At 34.7% G+C, this 21,884-nt stretch overlaps 1 protein-coding gene across 4 annotated transcripts in view; it reads left to right on the forward strand.

Annotated features, from left to right (window-relative positions):
• Positions 1-3,139: 3,139 nt before the first annotated feature.
• The window catches only part of LOC133195777 (dedicator of cytokinesis protein 3-like), a 63,442-nt gene continuing 44,697 nt past the window's right edge, over positions 3,140-21,884 (forward strand). For all 4 annotated transcript variants that reach the window (XM_061331712.1, XM_061331714.1, XM_061331713.1 and 1 more), the window contains exons 1-3: positions 3,140-3,282; positions 21,330-21,422; positions 21,817-21,857. In XM_061331712.1, the coding sequence (XP_061187696.1) occupies positions 3,237-3,282; positions 21,330-21,422; positions 21,817-21,857 (180 nt within the window). In that variant the 5' untranslated portion in view covers positions 3,140-3,236. The remainder of the gene's footprint in view (positions 3,283-21,329; positions 21,423-21,816; positions 21,858-21,884) is intronic.

The following is a 21,884-nucleotide window of genomic DNA, read 5'->3' on the forward strand; positions in this document are numbered from 1 at the left end:
AATCCTCAATTCAAACATTTTATGGCTTTTTTTTCTTTTTTTTTTTTCTTTTTTTTTCTTTTTTTTTTTTTGGTTGTTGTTGTTGTTGTTGTTTCTGTAGTTCTAGATGGTAAGAATTCTGAAACAGTCCTTTATTCTATATTTTGAATACAACTCGGGTCCAACAAAGAATCCAACACAATGACCAAAAGTCAGCATAAGAATTTACGATATCTCATAATTATATTTTATGCACAAACACGGGGCTTGACGGTCATGAGTTTCATAGGGTCTATAATCAATCCAGCCCCACCCGGAAGTCTGGACTCAAGTGACATAAATTTTGAGAATGGTCCAATATAAGGTGACTTTGTGCATCTCAGCTTTACTTAATTCATCAAAAAAGTTTTATACAATAACATGTACATAATATTTTTTGTTATAATGATAATAAATTTATACATATACATGTATTTTTTTCTGCCAGTGATCATGAACTTGCCGAATGTCCTTGTGCCAAGGTCATGTCACATCCTCAGGTCATAAACAATCTTTGAGTCAAGCATGAGTTTCCAATGTTTCTCTATAATTTCAGAAATATAGTCTAGACAAGATTGCATGGACAGAAAGACTGACAAGGTGTTTTCTATAATTAATACTACCCCCCCCCCCCACACACACACTTTGTTTGCCGGGGTATACTTAGAGGAACAAGCATTCTGAGAGTAATGCCTACCGGCAAGTGTAATCTGGTTCCCGTTCAGACTTGAAAATGCCATAATTCCGTCAAAAATCAATGAAGCGGAAAGAAATTCAAACTTGATCTGTAACTCATCAAGGTTAAGTCACATACCAAAAATCAGCTCAATATCTGAAAGCGTTTAGAAAAAAATGCGGAAAACCCTGAAAAATTGAAAAGGCCGTATTTCCGTCAAAAATCAATGAAGCGGAACGAAATGAAAACTTGATCTGTAACTCATCAAGATACACTCACATACCAAAAATCAGCTTAATATCTACAATCGTTTAGAAAAAAGTGCGGAAAACCAAGTGGGACAGACTGACAGACAGACAGAGGGACAGACGGACAGCTAGACAGACAGAGGGACAGACGGACAGCTAGACAGACAGATGGACGGACAGACTCAGAGGAAACCTATAGTCCTCTCCGGTTTCACCGGTAGGGGACTAACAAGCATTAGCAATACTAGTCCCCTACCGGCAAGTGTAATCTAGCTGGTTCCCGTTAAGAATTGAAAATGTCATAATTCCGTCAAAAATCAATGAAGCGGAACGAAATGCAAGTTATAGATCAAGTTTGTATTTCCTTCCGCTTCATTGATTTTTGACGGAATTATGGCATTTTCAATTCTTAATGGGAACCAGATTACACTTGCCGGTAGGGAACTAGTATTGCTAATGCAATACTCTCAGAATGCTTGTTAGTCCCCTACCGATGAAACCAGAGGGGACTATAGGTTTCCTCTGAGTCTGTCCGTCCGTCTGTCAGTCTGTCCCACGTGGTTTTCCACACTTTTTTTCCTAAACGCTTGCAGATTTTGAGCTGATTTTTGGTATGTGAGTGTATCTTGATGAGTTACAGATCAAGTTTGCATTTCGTTCCGCTTCATTGATTTTTGACGGAATTACGGCCTTTTCAATTTTTAGGGGGTTTCCGCAATTTTCTTCTAAACGCTTTCAGATATTGAGCTGATTTTTGGTATGTGACTTTACCTTGATTAGTTATAGATCAAGTTTGCATTTCGTCCTGCTTCATTGATTTTTGACGGAATTATGGCATTTTCAATTCTGAACGGGAACCAGATTACACTTGCCGGTAGGGGACTAGTATTGCTAATGCAATACTCTCAGAATGCTTGTTATTGGAGTAATCACTGCTCTCCTCTGGAAAGATATTCTGAAACTGGACATTGAGCCCCTGTACTTCTGCCTCATCACGATCTTTGTTTCACATTTGTAACCAACATACTCCAGTTAATGGAACTGGCACATATTAAAATCCTAAACTTTTACTCGTGCACCCACTCGAGAATTTCTAGATCCATGCATGAACTTGATATTAATTGATGCTCAGTAAATTTATCAAATAAATATATTTTATCTTAAATATTTTCTCTAGATTAACAATTTCCTTTGACCAAAAATATTGTCACTTTAACTTGTACAACTGTCAAAAAGCTTTAAGGAAGTCCGATCCTCGGGTTCTGAAAATCATCTTTTAAAGTAACTGAAAATGAGCACAAAAATGTCTCTGATTTCACAGAGTAACGTGAATTTACCCATGGTATTTTTTCAAAGGTTATCATTATAGTTAATCATATTATATAGGGAAAATTATCAAATCTCATATATATTTTCAGGAAATGCGAATAAAAACACCATCTGTGCATTTTCTAATTGAAAATTGATCAACAAATATATCTTAGGATAAAAAAAATATAGGAATCCAGGCATTTGGAGAAATTTGCATCTTTTTTATGCTTATACAGTATTTTAGTTTTTCTATTTACTTCAATTGTTATATAATACATAGTGTAAAATGCTTGTGCTATCATTGCTAGACATCACAGATCACGTCTAATTTCATATCATGCTAATAAGCATTGGTATTTAATGCTGGATTAAAGGAAATTCAATTTCTCTAAAAAAATGAATTTATTTTTTTTCTTTTATGTGGTACAAATGTCAACTTTTTACTAAACCATTTCATAGATTTTAAAGAACCTTTAATCATATTGAAATGCATAAAATGAAAATTGTTGCACGAAAATATCTCAACTTCAAGCTTCTTTTTGAGACTTTTTAAATAAATTAATAAATTTAAGAGTTACCCTTCCTGGTTGAGGATCGGATATCCTTATGAATGTCTTAACAATAAATAGATAAATAAATAAATAAATAAATAAATAAATAAATAAATAAATAAATAAATAATCAACTAAATAAAAAAATAAACAGATAAATAAATAAATTGAGTGTAATAGATTTAAATAAATGAAGTTTATTTTTTCATATCGTCTCTGTCGAGGTCAATCAAAACTTCCGTTTCTGACAGTACATCGCTCGTCAATCACAGCTGGTTTCTAGTTTTACACAGTGCTTAAATTCAAATGACCTTTGACATTTTATATCACGTGACAAAAACAGATTGGTAAAACTGGATATGGAGGGAAGCAAATGTACAAAATGAACACGACGAAAAATGAGGAAGTAAATATCGATTAAACCGAGATAAGATGGACGATGGTGTATGGAGACCAGCAAAGGACAATTATGGAGTCGGTAAGTGTATAAAGTTTTTATCACAAGAAATATTCACCATTGACAAGGTTGACCAACGGAGCTGCATGACATGTTTCGTTTGAACCGTGTCAAAAAGGATGTCGCATCCTGTCTGTTGACTGTAGAGATTACGCGCTGTCTTGTCACTTTTTACCACTTGTTAAGTGTGATTTTATGATAATTTTCAAAGTCAAATTTTTCTGCAAATGAATAATTTCAGGGAATCTAGAAAAACTGTAATCCGGAGCTGTCATGAATACAATTTGCAGAATGATAATTAACCTTTAATTTTGAATATAAAATAGATGCATGTTTTAATGATTTAGCACAATAGTGAAATGCATAAACAATGATTATAAGTAATCTAGAAAACTATTCTCTATTGAGAAGTTGATGACTCGTTTTAATACTACTGCATATTTTATCACCAGTAAGCACATAATATTGTCACAGAAACTATTTACTCATACATTTTTTTCAGTTAAATAGAAAAAATGTAAACTAATCTTTCATTTTTAGCTCACCTGAGCCAAAGGCTCAAGTGAGCTTTTCTGATTGAAATTTGTCCGTTGTCTGTCGTCGTTGTTAACTTTTCACTATTTCATCTTCTCAATTTCAACCAAACTTCAGTTGGCACAGAGTATCCATGGGTGAAGGGGATTCAAGTTTGTTCAAATAAAGGGCCACATCCTCTTCAAAGGGGAGATAATTACAAAATTGTGAAAAATTAATGGGATCTTTTAAAAATCTTCTTCTCAAGAACCAATGGGCCAGGAAAAATGAAACTCATTTAGAATCATCCTCAGGTGGTGAAGACTCAAGTTTGTACAAATCATGACCCCTGGGGGTAGGGTGGGGCCACAATGGACAATCAAAGTTTTACATAGGAATATATAGAAAAAATCTTCTTCTTAAAAACAGCAAATCTATGATAAGTCATATTTATATGGAAGCATCCACAGGTAGTGTAGATTCAAATTTGTTCAAATCATGACCCCCGGGGGTAGGGTGGGGCCACAATGGACGATCAAAGTTTTACATAGGAGAACATTAGGAACAATCTTCAAAAATCTTTTTCTCAAGAACAGCAAAGCTATGATTGGTTATATTTATATGAAAGCATCGTAAGGTGGTGTAGATTCAAGTTTGTTCAAATCATGACCCCTGGGGGTAGGGTGGGGCCACAATGAAAGTCAAACTTGTAGAAAAAAAGCCACAGTTAGTCAAAGAAGTATATAAGCATCCTTAGCTAGTGTCGATTCAATTTTGTTCAAATCATAACCCCCCTCCCCCTCCACTACCACTAGTTTAGGGGTAGGTGGAGACCACTTATGCATTTAAGGTTTTCAATACTGAACTGATTTTTGCTTTTTTTCCTAGCCACAGTGCTCAGGTGAGCAATGTGGCCCATGGGCCTCTTGTTAACACTACCAGTCATTGCCCAGAAGAGATTAAGGGATGGCAAAGTGTCCATCATCGGTCATGCAATTAAGTGAAATGTTAGTATACCCCCTGCTCAAAAAAGGAGGGGTATATAGTGATGGGGTGTCTGTCCTTCTGTCTGTAAGTCCCTCTCTCTCTACATCTGTATCACTTGGCATGCCCATCTTTTACCCTCCTAAACCACTGAATAAAAATTTAATAAGACTTTCACTGAATCTTTATTACATAGTGCCATTATGCAACTCCTATTTATTTTTCGTAGCAAAATATAGATTTTGTCATTGTACTCATATGGAAGTTGTTTCATTTTGTGAGCTCAATGTTCATAGTACCTCTAGTTTTAGATTTACTTTAAGTAAAAATAAGTAGGGCTACGGACTAATCAGAGACTTCTTGTTTTCTAAAACTCTGACAATATTTGGTAATGTCACAGAAGAGAATGAGTTATGTTTTATATGTTGACTTAGGTTTATAAGCATCAATAATATTGGTATGACCTCATTTCCAGAGACAATTAAATATTAAGATTTGATAGATGTTGAAGGGGGTCACTTAATTTGCTTGCAAACCTGTATATATGTGAACCAGTTTGTGCAGTTCTCCCTTTTGAAATTAGCAAGAATTATTCCCTCCCCTCCACTTTTCACTAGAGGTGTTTGCATCAATGCCTGTGTCCCACCTTCCAAATTAATTGAACCCCTTTAATAGGTGCCATGGATAGGATGGAAAGGGGTTGAAAGTGTCATTTTCATCTCTTTTAAAACTTGCCATATAAAGTAGAAATAATTCTGTAAATACAACCAATGCTTGTTCAATAATTCTGTAAATACAACCAATGCTTGTTCATAGTTATCCAAGAATGATTCAGATAAATGCATAGTGCTGAGATATATATGATGATAACAACTGTGGTTTAGATTGAATTATAAATTTTGTTTTGAAGTTTGTGTTACTTTTGAAATTTTCCTATTTCATCTCAAATGCCAATAAACAACAGAGAAATTACTTTTATTAAAATTTGTTTACAAATGTAGATTATCACTTGATTTATTTTGTAGCAAATGAATGTCTCAATGTCAGATTTTAATCTTACCTAATTTGATACTATCTGGAACTTTTGATTATGTCATTTGTTACTGTCTGGAACTTTTGATTATGTCATTTGTTACTATCTGGAACTTTTGATTAATGTGTCATTTGTTACTATCTGTAACTTTTGATTATGTTATTTGATACTATGTGGAACTTTTGATTATATCATTTGTTACAATCTGGAACTTTTGATTATGTCATTTGTTACTATCTGGAACTTTTGATTATGTCATTTGTTACTATCTGGAACTTTTGATTATGTCATTTGTTACTATCTGGAACTTTTGATTATGTCATTTGTTACTATCTGGAACTTTTGATTATGTCATTTGATACTATCTGGAACTTTTGATTATGTCATTTGTTACTGTCTGGAACTTTTGATTATGCCATTTGTTACTATCTGGAACTTTTGATTATGTCATTTGTTACTATCTGGAACTTTTGATTATGTCATTTGTTACTATCTGGAACTTTTGATTATGTCATTTGTTACTGTCTGGAACTTTTGATTAGGACACTAGAAATTGACATGGACAAGATTAAGCATCTATAACATAAAAAAAGAAGTCTAACTTAACCTGAATTTATTGGGAGTATTGAGATATTGTTTAGTATAATGTAATCCCAAGGAACACAAATCATGCAGTCATTTATTTCCCATATAAAGTTTTCATAGATTACTAGCTCTACTGGTCAGAGACCAGAAGAGCTTATTTGATAGTAAGGTATCCGTTGTCCATCTGCTTATTTGTTAAAAGTCTTGGGAAATTAGATCACAGCTCTTAAGCCCCTAACCAGCCTTCTTATAGTACCAAAACTGTAAAGTGCATTCTATCCCCAAGTTTGCAAAATGTTACTCCTCCTACAGATTTAGTTCCATTTTGATATAACTTTCTACTAAAGTAGACTCCTCAAAAATATGTGATTCTATTATTGGTTTTGACTTTTATGAGTGGTGTTGCCATGGTTACTAAAAATAGAAATTTCTGTGATATTCTTCAAAAATGCTACTCTTGGTCTTATTTCAGTAAAATTTTCTACAAAAGTAGTCTACGCTAAGATACATCACTTTGCTTATTGGTTTTTGATTTTGGTGAAAGGTATTGCCATGGTTACTAAAAGTAAAAATTTCTGTGAAATTCTTTTAAAATGTCCCCTTCCTACAGTTTTGGACTGATTTCAGTGAAACTTCTGTGAGACTACACTAAGACACATAACTATGTATTGAGTTTATGATTTCAACGAATGGTGTTGCAGTGGTTACTAAAAAAAAAAAGAATTGGGAAATTTTTTAAAAATGTTATTTTTCCTACATATTTGGTCTGATTTAAATGATACTTTTTACACTTGTAAGTAGACTACACAGAGATTCACAATTCTGTTCATTGATTTTTGATTTTGAATGGTGTTGCCTTGGCTACTTACATTAGAAATTTCTGTGAAATTCTTTGGAAAGAGAGACTAAACCAAGCATCATTATTCTATTTATTGCTGTTGTCATCGTTTCAAGTCAGAGCTACCTTTCTCTTCCTTTGTTATAAGTACAAACCAGTAGAGGTACAGTCTCATCAGAGATTTCCCACCAGCACCTATAACAAGTGAATGTCAAAACCTCATGTTGTGTTTACTATTTTTAGAAGACTGCTGTTCAAACTCTTAGCTTAAATCTGTTGTAAAACTCTCACTACCTTTAGAGTAACTGACATGATTTGCAGTCATAGAAAGGAGATTTCTCTTTCCTCTTTCCTTATTTTCTTTTCCTCAATCTAGTCTATGAAGGGGAATTTTTATTGTTTTACATCTACATGAAAGTTCATTTAGGATATATTTTCAATAAACAGCCAAAGAATGTAAAAATGATAAAAAAAACAAATAATTTAGGTGTTTTGACCATTTTTAACATACAGTTTACACATACATGTAGACCACCTTTATATATTAAAACACATAGTTATTATTAAGAGAGCTTAATCTAAGCATGAACAGGTGTGGATGGTATCTTTGACCAGAAATGCATCCTAAATTTTTTAGCCAAAAAGTGGTATAAAGATACTAGGTATATTATTGTTGAACATTTAAGTATTCCTTTCTTTCATAAATATTGAGGTTATATTATTATATGAGGTGTGTTAAGTTTTAGACTAAGCTCTTGTTCCTAGTTGTTCCAGTTACAGGTAACCATATTTATGCAGAATATGGAGTTTTAAAGTGAACAAAATGAAAAAGCGTCTCAATCAGAAAAGATTAAGGGTAATGCAATATGCCTATCATGCAGTTTCAGATCTTAAAATCATACTACTAAAAAGAGAACTTCAAATAGGGTATCCAGTTACACTTCAACTGTAGTGACATGTCTGGTATGAAAATTAATGGTTTGCAGATTGAAATGTTTTAGAACAGTATCTGAACTAAGGCATTTACAATCAACTTTGAGTTTGGGTTTTTCTCAATGCATTTTATGAAAGCTATCTAATGAGCAATCATTTGAGTGATTCAAAAAAATATGATCAACAGCGAACCAGTTCTGTATAGTCTCTGGTAAATGGAGTGCTTTCAGCTGATGCTATCTCAGTTGACAAGGTGAAATTTCAGTGCAAGGGTCAAGATCTGAAATTTGACAATCTCTAGATTTGGAGAAGTTCCTTAAGAAGGAAGTTTCCCTAAGTTTGAGTGTGTAAGAATTTCATCTACTTCGTCCATAATGTCCATTCTTGAGTAATTTATGTAAATTACAAGTTGCTATATATTCACATAGATTTTCAAACTGTTTGCCCACAGAACCTAAGAATTTACTGGACATTGAAAAAAAAATCAACCATTTTTCATGTAAACTTTCTGTTAAAGCTGACTTTGTCCTCAAATGTAACCACACATCTTGAACTTTGGACAGTGACATATTTATTATAAAAAAAACCCACTCAGTTCATGCAGTGTCCAAGTTAGTTGATTGGTAATGTGTTGTAATATTCCAAGAAAACAATAAACTGGAGGAGATTGAAGTAAATCAGTATAACTCATTAAGAGATGGATTAGAACAGACAAGGAAGGTGACAAGAACAGAATAGGCATATAGTGTAGTTACAATAATCTGTCAGATGTCTGTAATAGGCTGCAAGAAAGCCATGTACATGAATGGGACGGAATGTGATGGCCAGGAAATAAATACATTGCTCTCAAACAATATAGACAGGCTTTTATGAAAAAATCGCTCACGAGGATTGGTTCAATATATTTAATACTTACTGTAATGGGGTAAAATATATAGCTGTGACTGGCAGGGGAAATAGTTAGACCAGTGTTAGTTTATAAGTGATTTCTGTAAATCCGTGATTACTTCCTTCATTGTTCTGTAAAATATGAGTACTGCAATTAAGAGCAATTGATGCTGCATTTCATTAATTGTTCAAAATATATGTTTTAATTGTTCAAAATATATGTTTTACTTGTGGAATGTATATTGTGAACCAGCATGATTTTCAGTGTTAGGCCCAGTAAATAACCAGGGAAACACAAAAACAGAACATTTTATAGGTTACAGGAATGTTCAGTTATGAAAGGAAAAAGATAATAAAATATGGGTCAAAGTTAACTGTTTCAGATTTGTGAATTTATAAATTTAAAGTGCATTTGACAAACCAGAAGTTTTATAACACAGACACATTGAGAATAAATTTGAGGGTCATCTGCTCAAAATGTAAATAAGGCTGATAATTTGTCTTAGTTTTGATTGTCATCAAAACCTTCACTTCCCATATTGTAAGGTATTATATAGATGCAGCTGTTGATTTTGAAGGTTAAATTTCTATTTTAGTAACATAATGTATCTGATTAAAGATATACAGATAGAGACTACAACAAGGTATATTCTTTGCATGAATTATCAGTTTTGGTGAACTGTGTTGGCACTTATAGTAGATCAGGTTAAATATTATAAAAATACTTCTGCATCAAATTGGTTCAAGATGCTCTTCCTATTGGTATTTTTGATAAAGAGAAGTCTTCCAACTATATGTTTCTCACACCTGTACATCATAAAGTTTTAAAATGTCCCAATTTTTATACATAATATAATGGTATAGAGTCCTGTGGTGATGTAGTATGGTAGTAGCTGTGTAGGCTTGAATGATTCGTTTGTCATTTTAAACTGCAATGAACACCAAATCCTAATTAAAAATTGCTGGTGTGTAAATTTATTAAAAATTAAATTCTTACGCAATATTTGATCTAGTGTTTGTTTAAACTTAACTAATATGTAAATTCCAATAGAGAGGATGGTATGAATTTTTAATGAACTCCACAAGCCACTCTGGTTTTACTAAAGAGGGATACATGACACATGAATTTATGTCTCATCTCCAATAGCCATCTTCAAGCTAAGAAATATTACACAGTGTTTGGTTAGTAGTTGTGTACAATTAAAGCACCCAAGTCTAAATCTATTCTAGTATGAATTTATATACAAGTGATTGTAAAGTTTGAGAAGAATGTATTGAAGGAATTGTTAGCAGTTGAAATTGAGCAATCATTCTGTCATGGAGAAATTATATGCCTTTTATGTTCGCTGAGAATTCCTGTGCTGAGTTCAGAGGTCATTGCTGAGTTTTAATGTCTTGGACTTTTTTTCCAGCGGTATGATTTAGACCTGTTAACTTAGTCTTGGATTTACAATTCATCAGTGACTGTGTACAGCATCTGACATTGGCTTAATGTGTGACTACCAACTTAAATAATTATAAAATGCCAAAGTCGTCAATTGTTAGCTCAAATTTAATAGGCACAAAAACCACCATCTATGCAAATTTATAGCCAATAGTTTGTGTGTTTGGAATTGTGATAGTTGTTAATTTAATTATAGATAATTATAATTGTTTGTTTATCAATCAAGTACAGTTATAAAATTATTTTTACAAAATAATTGCCACCACTGAACATGTTACATACGAGTATCTAGTGTATAAGATTTTGTATAAACAGAAAAATTGAATTTTTCTTGGAAAAGATATCCCCAAAATAATACACATAATTTTTCAAAATTTTATAGGTACATATTTCCTTATAAGAAATTTCCAATTAGAGAAGAATGAAAGAAGATTTATTGATCAATTAAACCTATCAGTTGGAGTTTCTCTATACACATGGTTATAAATCTTAAGATACTGAGCACAAGCCTGATTTATACTTGTATCTTTCCTAAATGTTACTTAGTTGTATTGCTGTTAAAATTTTCTATCATATCTAAAGTCTCTAAAAGGAATAATGGTTTATTGTTTGTTTTTTTTTTAAGAAACTCTTAATTTTGAGGAAAACTTCATGTAGTAAGGGAAAAATAAAGGCATTTCTAATATTGAATCAAATTAATCCATTCCTGTGCCTTACATCTCAAGTGCTGTTAATAATCAATTAAAGGTACAGAAACTGTGTAAAAAAGACCACCCAGGTGATATGGAACAAAGTTCACACATTGACATGGTCATGTCAAATATACATGTAATCATGCAGTTCTGATAATGATTTCTTTCTGTTTCTACTTCCTCATAATTTCTTCAACACTCTCAAGAATAACTTACTTTTTCAACCAGGAACTTTGTGGATACTTCTACTAATTTAGATGTTTTCCATCTCCCAGTGTTTTAAACACAGTAATTTTTTGTTCTAGACTGTGTGAAATATTTCTTACAATGAGATGAAATTATAAAACTAAAAAGTAAAGCATGCATGCAGACTTATGGAGAACACACTGATAATGAATTCATGCTTACTGTGAAGTGATTTTGTTGTATAAAGCATATGTCACAGAGCTATCCCCAAGTTAATTAAATGTAAATAAATGAGAGAGTTAGAAGGTCTGATAAGGTTGCAGGTGCACAACGCAGGCATTGTAGCCCTGTTTCCCATGGGTGTCATTTTAGCTAGTTAGAGAGAAAGAGAGTTGAGCAAGCATGAATTTATAATTTGTTACTATGTCAGTTCTGTTGTCATTTGTTTATTATGTTTGATAGAGTTCTGAGAGATGAAAGTGAGCATTAGGTTGATTTGTGTGAGAAACTGGGGAGTAAGAGATTTGGTATGGGCATGCCCTGAGAACATGTGATAACAAGAGTGGAGAATGAGTTTGGAAGTCATTGAGAGTGGATGTATCTTATAATTGTGAACTTTGCGTATTACTATAAATATATTGCGTGTGTTGTAAATATGTAAATAAACTATGTAAATAAAAACAATCGTAATTATTAATCAGTGCCAGTGACAGGGAGGACCCCCGTCACATATTATGGTGGCATTGGTGGGATAACTTAACGGATATTTTGGAATATTAACCCTTGTTCAAATCTTGTGAAGAAAATGCTGCGGAAAAAGAGACAAGACCCAATTGAGGACGTTATTCCTGAAGTTGTTCCTGACGTTAGACATTCATCCACCTTAATAACGCCAGTTCCATTCTTCGGGAAACTTGAAGAGGATTTTGATTCTTGGATTAAAAACTTTGATCGAATATCTAGAGCTAATTTTTGGACTGATGAAAGGAAATGCATAACAATACCTGCATTCCTTCGTGACCAGGCAGCGGATTACTATGAATCCTTAGACGATTATGTCAAAGATGACTATCGCTCAGTTTGTGATGCTCTGCGAGAAAGATTTATTCTGAAAGAACTTCAGTCATTGTATTATTCTAACTTATTCGGATACAAACAGGCAGAAATGCAAACTGTAGAGGATTATGCCACAAACATAACAAAGCTCGCTACACATGCGTACATGGACATGCCTGGACGGCAAAAAGAAACCCTCACTAAGGAACATTTCGTTCAAGGGTTAAAGCCTGAAATCAAGAGGTATGTTTTACTTTCCAATCCTAAAACATTCGAGGAAGCTTTCAGACATGCAAAGAGAGAGGAGTGTAACAACTTCCTGGTGGATGCCCCGATGGCCAGAACAAAAGTGGCAGCTACGTCATGCAGCTCTACAAGAACAGAGGAGCTGGAAAAGTCCCTTGCAGAACTCACAGCTAAAGTGTCGGTGATGGCTACCGAGATAGGACGATTTACCTCTAAGCGACAATATGTTCCGCCGACTTGGGGACAAAACCTTCGAGGAAGAGGCCGTGGATTCCGTTCAAGACCAGACCGATACCTTAGAACTACCGACGGGAGACCGATCTGTAACAACTGTCGAAAAGTGGGACACATAGCGATCCGATGTAATGAGCAAAGGAACACCAATTCGGGAAACTAAAGTCCGCCCTTTTGTGTGGAGGTAAAGGATCAGCGGAGTTCAAATACCCTCCTAGAGAGAGCCGGTCGCGTAAAATAAAGGAAGAAAATTCCTCCGGGAATAGTGAAAAAAGTGTTGAAATTGTGAAATATGTATGTGAAAATATTGTGTCATGTCAGTTGAATCCTAAATTTTGTACCGCCAAAATTATAGGAGATGTGAATAATAAATGTGCTTCGATGTTGATCGACACCGGTTCTAGTGTCACGATTGTAAGCGAAGAATTCGCAGACCAGAGTAGTATGGTGCCGGCTGGGGGAGTGAGTATCACATCGGCAACGGGCAACCGTGTTGACATAATTGGAAAATGCGACTTTAGGATAAGAATTGGTGAAAAAACTGATATTGTGTATAATGCATTTGTTGCTTGGGATTTCCCGTACAATTGTATTCTAGGCTTGGATATTCTGAGAGACTGTGCATGCTATATTGATGTTGCAAATGATTCTTTGTATATAAATGGTGAGTGTATTTCATTTAGTCCTAATGCAAGTTCAGTTAGTGAGAGTGTGCAAGATGCATGTAATTATGAGAACTTGAATGGGATTGAGATAAGTGAGTGTGTTGAGTCTGATGAGAAAGAAATTAGTGATTTCTGTGTATCGAGTGATTTAGATGAAACAGAATGCAAGTCTATTACTAAGGTACTAGAGAAGTATAGAAAGGTATTTGCTTTCAATGATAATGAGTTAGGGAGGACAGATCTAGTGGAACATTCAATAGATACAGGGGACAGTAAACCTATTCACTTGAGGCCTTATAGGATTCCTCACAGCCAACGGAAATTACTGGAATCTCAGATAGAAACCATGTGCGCTAATGGAATTGTGCGACCATCTAAGAGTCCGTACTCCGCCCCAATCGTTTTGGTGCCGAAGAAAGATGGCAAGATCCGCATGTGCATTGATTTTCATAAAATAAATGAAGTCACCAAAAAGGACGTTTACCCTCTCCCTAGGATCGACGAAATACTAGATGCACTAAATAAGTCCAAGTACTTCAGTGTCTTAGATTTATGTCAAGGGTACCACCAAGTTCCGATTAAGGAAAGTGACAGAGAAAAGACAGCGTTTTCCTTTTTTGGAGGGCATTATGAATATAATTATATGCCGTTCGGACTGTGTAACAGTGCGCCAACATTCCAGAGACTTATGGACTCTGTGCTTTCAGGATTACTGTGGAACACGTGTCTTGTGTATATAGACGACGTAATTGTCTTCTCGGAAACTATTTCCGACCATGTCGAAAGACTCGAGGAAGTGCTAAAACGATTTGAGAATTCGGGGTTAAAGCTAAAAGTGCAGAAGTGTTACTTCGGGAAAATGGAGGTCACGTTCCTTGGACACAAGGTCTCAGCTGAGGGAATATCACCGGACACGGAGAAAGTCAAGTCGATTCACAACTTTCCGAGGCCAACAAATGATAGTGAACTTAGAAGCTTTTTGGGACTTATCTCGTACTACCGTAAGTTTATAAAAGACCTTGCTAGTAAGGCCGCGCCCTTACACAAGCTCTTAAGGAAAGGTGTTGAATTTATCTGGGACAATAACTGCGAGAGTGCTTTTGAATTATTCAAATCGGCCTTGACAAGCTTTCCTATTCTTAGATATCCAGATTTCTCACTCCCTTTTGTACTGTATACTGATGCATGTGACACTGGTGTAGGTGCAGTACTAGCCCAAGAAGGTCCAGATGGTGAGCGGACAATAGCGTATGCGAGTAGAAGTCTAAAACAAAATGAACAGAACTATGCAGTTATCGAAAAAGAGGCATTAGCCATTGTGTGGAGTGTGAAATACTTTAGACACTATCTATTTGGCCGGAAATTTACTGTGATAACTGATCATAACCCATTACGGTGGCTTATGGACATTAAGAATCCAGCTGGACGCCTAGCACGGTGGTCATTAACTCTTCAAGAGTATGATATAACCATAAAACACCGACCTGGAAAAGTTCATCAAAACGCAGACGCTCGAATTCGAATCCTCTGTAGCAGCCACCTGTGCTAAAGCAGACACAGATGTAATACCAGAAAGGTCATATCAGGACATCCGCCACCGTCAGAAAAATGACCTTCTCCTAGCAGCTATCATTAACTACTTAGAGAAGGGGGAGTTGTCGGAATTATCCTCAAAGGCCCTGAAACGGTAATATTATCTGGTGATTATGAACTCAGACAGGACGGTCTGCTATACCACCTTTGGCAGCCTGGATCTCATAGACGACGCCAAGCTATTAGACGCCAAATAGCCATTCCAAGGAGCATGATAGATGAAGTCATGTATGCCTGTCACGACGATCTGACAGCAGGACATCTCTCCTTCCAGAAAACGTATGACAAGGTCCAAGAGAGATTTCACTGGAAGGGGATGTATTCAGATGTAGAGTTCTGGTGTAGATCATGCGTAGACTGTGCCACCAAGAAATCGCCGAAGAACAGACCAAAGTTCCCACTGAACCCGCTACCAACGGTTAATGGACCATTTGACAGAGTTGCCGTAGATGTTCTTGGACCATTCCCGCCAACCTACAAGTCCAACAAGTACATTATTGTGTTCAGTGACTACCTAACTCGATGGCCCGAGGTATTTGCTGTAAATAATGCAGATGCAGAAACTACTGCACGACTTTTTGTAGAGGAGGTAGTGTGTCGTCATGGAGCGCCTAGAGAACTACTATCAGATAATGGTAAGAACTTTAGATCAAATCTGATAAAGGAAATCTGTAAATTGACAAATACCAGGAAAACTTTTACTACTGCCTACCACCCGGAGACCAACGGTCTAGTGGAACACTTCAATGGGACACTCACAACGATGTTGTCAATGTATGTGTCTGGACATCAGCGTGACTGGGATACATTTATACCATACATACTGTTCGCATACAGGACCACTATCCACGAGTCTACAAAGGAGTCACCCTTCTACCTTATGCACTTACGAGATCCTGTTTTACCTATTGAAGCTGCGCTATGCCCACCAACATTCTCATAGGCTGTAGCAGATGACTATAAGGAGGAAGCAAAAGTCCGCCTTCAAGAGGCCTACACGCTAGTCAAAGAGAACTTACAAAAATGTCAACAAAACCAGAAGGAACGTCATGACCGGTCAGCAAAAGAGACTCATTACATTAAAGGTGACAAAATATGGTTATTCACACCTACAACTAAACCTGGACTTCCCCTAAACTTACACACAATTGGCATGGGCCGTACGAGATCGTTGAGAGATTATCTGATGTCACCTACAGACTACAGGATCCTGATCACAAATCAAGGACTTTGACAGCGCATGCTAACAGGATGAAGCCGTATCTCGATCCTAATGACCGTCCTGATCACGACTGTATCTCAGACGAGGACGTAGAATACGAAGATGAAACAGTCGACGACAACGGACCGATTGTCAAGGTACTGGATATGATGCGGTCGAGAAACGAGTCAAAACGTTTAGAAAAACATTATTTTGTGCAGTTCGAGAATGGACATACCCAGTGGCTGAGTGAAAACAAAATTAAAGACTTTAGAATTGTGCAAGATTTCATTCAGTCAAAGAAATAACTACTTTTAGTGTATATACGTAGAGTGTGTATATCTAATATTCTAAAATAAACATTTAAAAAAAATGTAAAGATAAAACTTGAAAATCAAAAGAAAAAGGTAAAACATGAAATGTATATGCATGTTAAACTATTTTATTATTTCTGCATGTATGTGTGTAATAAGGTCACTATCTTCAGTTACTATAAACAAATGTGTGATTCTGGTATAGACAGATAATTATGTAAACAGTATCAAATTGTCATTATCAGTCTACTAATTATATTAGTGTGTCGGGATGCCACACTTAGGAAGGGAGGTATCTCACAGAGCTATCCCCCAAGTTAATTAAATGTAAATAAATGAGAGAGTTAGAAGGTCTGATAAGGTTGCAGGTGCACGAGGCAGGCGTTGTAGCCCTGTTTCCCATGGGTGTCATTTTAGCTAGTTGGAGAGAAAGAGAGTTGAGCAAGCATGAATTTATAATTTGTTACTATGTCAGTTCTGTTGTCGTTTGTTTATTATGTTTGATAGAGTTCTGAGAGATGAAAGTGAGCATTAGGTTGATTTGTGTGAGAAACTGGGGAGTAAGAGATTTGGTATGGGCATGCCCTGAGAACATGTGATAACAAGAGTGGAGAATGAGTTTGGAAGTCATTGAGAGTGGATGTATCTTATAATTGTGAACTTTGCGTATTACTATAAATATATTGCGTGTGTTGTAAATATGTAAATAAACTATGTAAATAAAAACAATCGTAATTATTAATCAGTGCCAGTGACAGGGAGGACCCCCGTCACAAATTATGAAAACTTAACAGACATAACAAATTACATTAATAATAAAGCAAAAATATTCATCCCTAGCACTTTGTAATAAGCATTTTTTATTGTGCAGTGTCAAGTTTGTAGGCATTAATACCAAGGATTTCAGGTGACCTTTTGCTCTCTGTGTCAATGTGTCATTTGAGAACCAAAAAATCTTTTTTTTTTCAAGCTTTTTTTCTTAAATGGCTAAACTGATATCAACTATATTTGGTTTATAGTGTCTGGGAATGAAGGAAGCCATAAAAAAATGTGATCTTTATGGACGACATCCAGTAAAAAAAATTCCAGCTAATGTTATATTAAAATCAGAGACATCTTGCAGGAAGAAAATTGTTAAATTCATATACTTTGGGTCCAGGCTCCAGGGTGGAGAAAAGTTGGTCATATTGAAATTCATAATTTTTTTCTTTATTTCTTAGCATTTAACATACAAACTTTATGCACTGTGATTATGAGAAAACGGGTTCCATACCAAAATTTAAGAATTGTCGCTTGGTTCAAGAGTTTCAGACCCACCTATGTCTTACTTGGCCCAATATTTAGCAACTTTTGAAACAACTTTTTTCTTTATTTGTTTACAGTAACTGTAGATTCCTAAATATATGCGAGGAATAAATTATTGCATAATTATGCGAGAAGCACCACTCATGAAATAAATATAAATTTACTTGCTTTTATTTTTATGGTGTTTTAATGTATGTAAATTTTCGAGGTAAATAACCCAATCGCGAATTATTGTTCTTGTGATTTGATGTTTTTGGTCCATTTCACGATATTAAGTACTCATGTAAAATAAGGAATCTACAGTATTTGAGATAATGCAGAAATCATTACTCAAGGCATAGATATTGATCATAGTTTAAAAAAAATTCTGTTCTAACCAAAGGGTGCAGATACTTTCACTGGAGAATTATCTCTAAGGACAAGGTTTTTTTCATACAAAGTCCACAATTTGTAATCTATCTTTTGATGTGGATCATGTTTTACAAATACCCAATTGGTGTGGTAACCTCAAAGTCATGACTTCAAGGTTATAAGGATTGTGAGACTTGAAATCTAATTGAATCTTATCTCTGAAGCTTAGACAGATAACATGTTCATTTACTGTCTATCCTTTAGCCTAGTCATGAGTACAGATACTATGTTCATTTACTGTCTATCCTTTAGCCTAGTCATGAGTACAGATACTATGTTCATATACTGTCTATCCTTTAGCCTAGTCATGAGTACAGATACTATGTTCATTTACTGTCTATCCATTTACCTAGACATGAGTACAGATACTATGTTCATTTACTGTCTATCCTTTAGCCTAGTCATGAGTACAGATACTATGTTCATTTACTGTCTATCCATTAACCTAGACATGAGTACAGATACTATGTTCATTTACTGTCTATCCTTTAGCCTAGTCATGAGTACAGATACTATGTCCATTTACTGTCTATCCTTTAGCCTGGTCATGAGTACAGATACTATGTTCATTTACTGTCTATCCTTTAGCCTAGTCATGAGTACAGATACTATGTTCATTTATTATCTATCCTTTAGCCTAGACATGAGTACAGATACTATGTTCATTTACTGTCTATCCATTAACTTAGACATGAGTACAATACTATGTTCATCTGTTGTCTATCCTTTAACCTAGACATGACTACAGATACTATGTTCATCTATTGTCTATCCTTTAGCATAGACATGAGTACAGATACTATGATTGTCTATTGTCTATCTTTAACTTAGACATGAGTACAGATACTATGTTCATCTATTGTCTATCCCTTAGCCTAGACATGGGTACAGAGACTATGATTGTCTATTGTCTATCTTTAACCTAGACATGAGTACAGATACTATGATAGTCTGTTGTCTATCCTTTAGCCTAGACATGAGTACAGATACCATGATCATCTATTGTCTATCCTTTCATCTATTGTCTATCCTTTTGCCTAGACATGGGTACAGATACTATGATCATCCATTGTCTATCTTTAGCTTAGACATGAGTACTGATACTATGTTCATCTATTGTCTATCCTTTAGCCTAAACATGAGTACAGATACTATGGACTGTCTATCCTGTTTAGCATTATAGCTTGACTAAAGAGCTTTTCTCTTATCTCAAAATTAGTTGGCAATTATTTTTATTATTTTTTAAAGACGGGTTGCAAATTATGCTGAAGTATAATTTTGACTCAAATATAAATAGATTTTTGCTAGAGATTACTGCTGTCCTTGAACCAATGGTTTTCCGTGATCTGGAGTCATGAACTTGTTACTAAGATAACAGGCTCATGCCCATAGGAGTATGTTTGGGAAAGAAAAGAGAAATGTTTGTGTTGGAAAAAACCCCACAAAAACAAAACAAAAAAACCCCCCTAATTTATGTGGTTTGATGGTCCAATTGAAGTATATGTGTAAGTATGTGAGAAACTTTGAATATGCCTCTTAAATCTGGAAAATTATTTTTCGGATTATACATTAATAATTCAGGAAAGCTGAAGTGTTTCAAGGAGAATTATATACACAGTACATATGAGGCATATATACTTCATTCAACATTGATTTTGTGTTTCCGCATAAAATTTAATGAAATTCAAGCTTGTGTGCACTTTGTTCTTATCATGATTATAAGAGAGGTACACATAAAAATCTCATACCAATTGGAAAGATAAACATTTTCTGGAAGTATTTCTAAGTTTAAAATTTTGAGTATAATTTAAGTATTTTTTTTTTTCATGTGACATATTACACAAAATCTCTATCTTGTGCATAAACTTGTATAATTATGGGTTATGTTGTGACATAAATACATACTTCCTTTTTCAGTATCTGTGAAGAATAAACAAAACATATGTTTATGTTAGAAAGAAGCATGTCAAATAATAAACCAAGGTCCTTAAGACATTTACTTATATTAATGCATTGGACAGGAAAACACTGGAGTGGCCTTAGTATTGGATTAAGTATAGTCTGTCTTCTATGATAGGCTGGGAACATCTCATGATAGACAACTTATCTGTGATTTCTACATCACGGCTCTCAAGTTCATCCTCAAAAATAAACTTATGAAAGTTTTTTTTCCATGCTGTTTGTTTGTGTACTTTTAGATGGTATTTGTTGATTATATTTTATGTGTACTTAAATTGTAGAGAGAGCTTTTTTTAATCTCAACGCTCTAGGCTATATTACATGTTATTAAATCCCGCTTTCCTGTACTAAGAAAAGTGGTGTATAGTCACAAGATGATGTGTAATGACTTCTGTCTACGGTCATTTGGAAAAAAAAAAGTGAATGTTAGCCAGATAAGTACATGCATATCGAAATATGTTGACAGAACATGAGTTTTCCATTATATATCATTATTGAAAATTTAGTAAGTGAACCCCCCACCCCCTTCTCATAGAGATGAACGATAATTTTGAGCAGGATAATTTAATTTAATTTATTTAGTAATTAGCAGTATTCACATTCAATTTAAAATGCCTCTTAATCAGCATGAAAATTTGCATGTCAGTTACCGCAGAGTATTTAGAGTTCAAAGTGAAATAAAATGCCCCAAATACAAAGTAACTGTATTTCTACATGCTGTTTCAAACTTCTTCTGTTGTGCTTGAAGGCCTTAAATGGTATATCATTTTGAGTTTTTGGTAATGATATCTATTTTTTTTTTTTATTTGAAAATAAAAGATAAAATATTTTTTGACCAGTTTTATAATTTTCGGTAATGCAACGCAACTTATTTAATTTCTTACCAAATAGATCTTTTTGTAGATTCTTTCAAAGAAGAATGGTTAAATATATACATTTGTGATAAATTTTGGTTGCATTCTTTTCAATTCATCAATAATATTTTCAGCCATCTGTAGTTTTAAAAGTAAAGTACAGAAGAGTTTGAGCCTGACTGTCGGAGAAACTGTACATATTCTGGAGGAATATGGGGGATCCAATGGTGAGTAAAAAAAAGAAATACGGACCACAAACTAGATCCTCAGATATAAATTTGAGAAGAGTAGAACCACACTTACATGACCCTGTGGTGAGGAAGAGGAAACCGAGGTATCATTGTGAGAGATTTCAGTGTTGGACCCAATGCATGTATATGGATGCTTAGTGCCTATGAATGGGGAGAATCTAGTGATGTAGGTACAAGAGTTCTGGGGGGAAATGGAGAAATATACAACTGTAGACAGAGAATGTGACTTTTATAGTAGAGGTTTCAGATGAAATCTATTGTACTTGTAATCAGTATTTAAAAGTGCATGTCCAATATTGATTAACTTGACAGAAAGCAAGAATGTATTTACCGGGTACATTAATGGACGAATTGGATTTTTCTTTGATAGGCTGGTTTTATGGAAAGTCCACAAACAGAAAAACAGGATGGGTATGTGGTGAATCTTAATAAAAAATG

The sequence above is a fragment of the Saccostrea echinata genome, unplaced genomic scaffold, assembly GCF_033153115.1.
Source record: "Saccostrea echinata isolate AGI-Se365-2 ecotype Australia unplaced genomic scaffold, CSIRO_AGI_Sech_v1 ptg000029l, whole genome shotgun sequence".
Taxonomy (NCBI): Eukaryota; Metazoa; Mollusca; class Bivalvia; order Ostreida; family Ostreidae; genus Saccostrea; species Saccostrea echinata.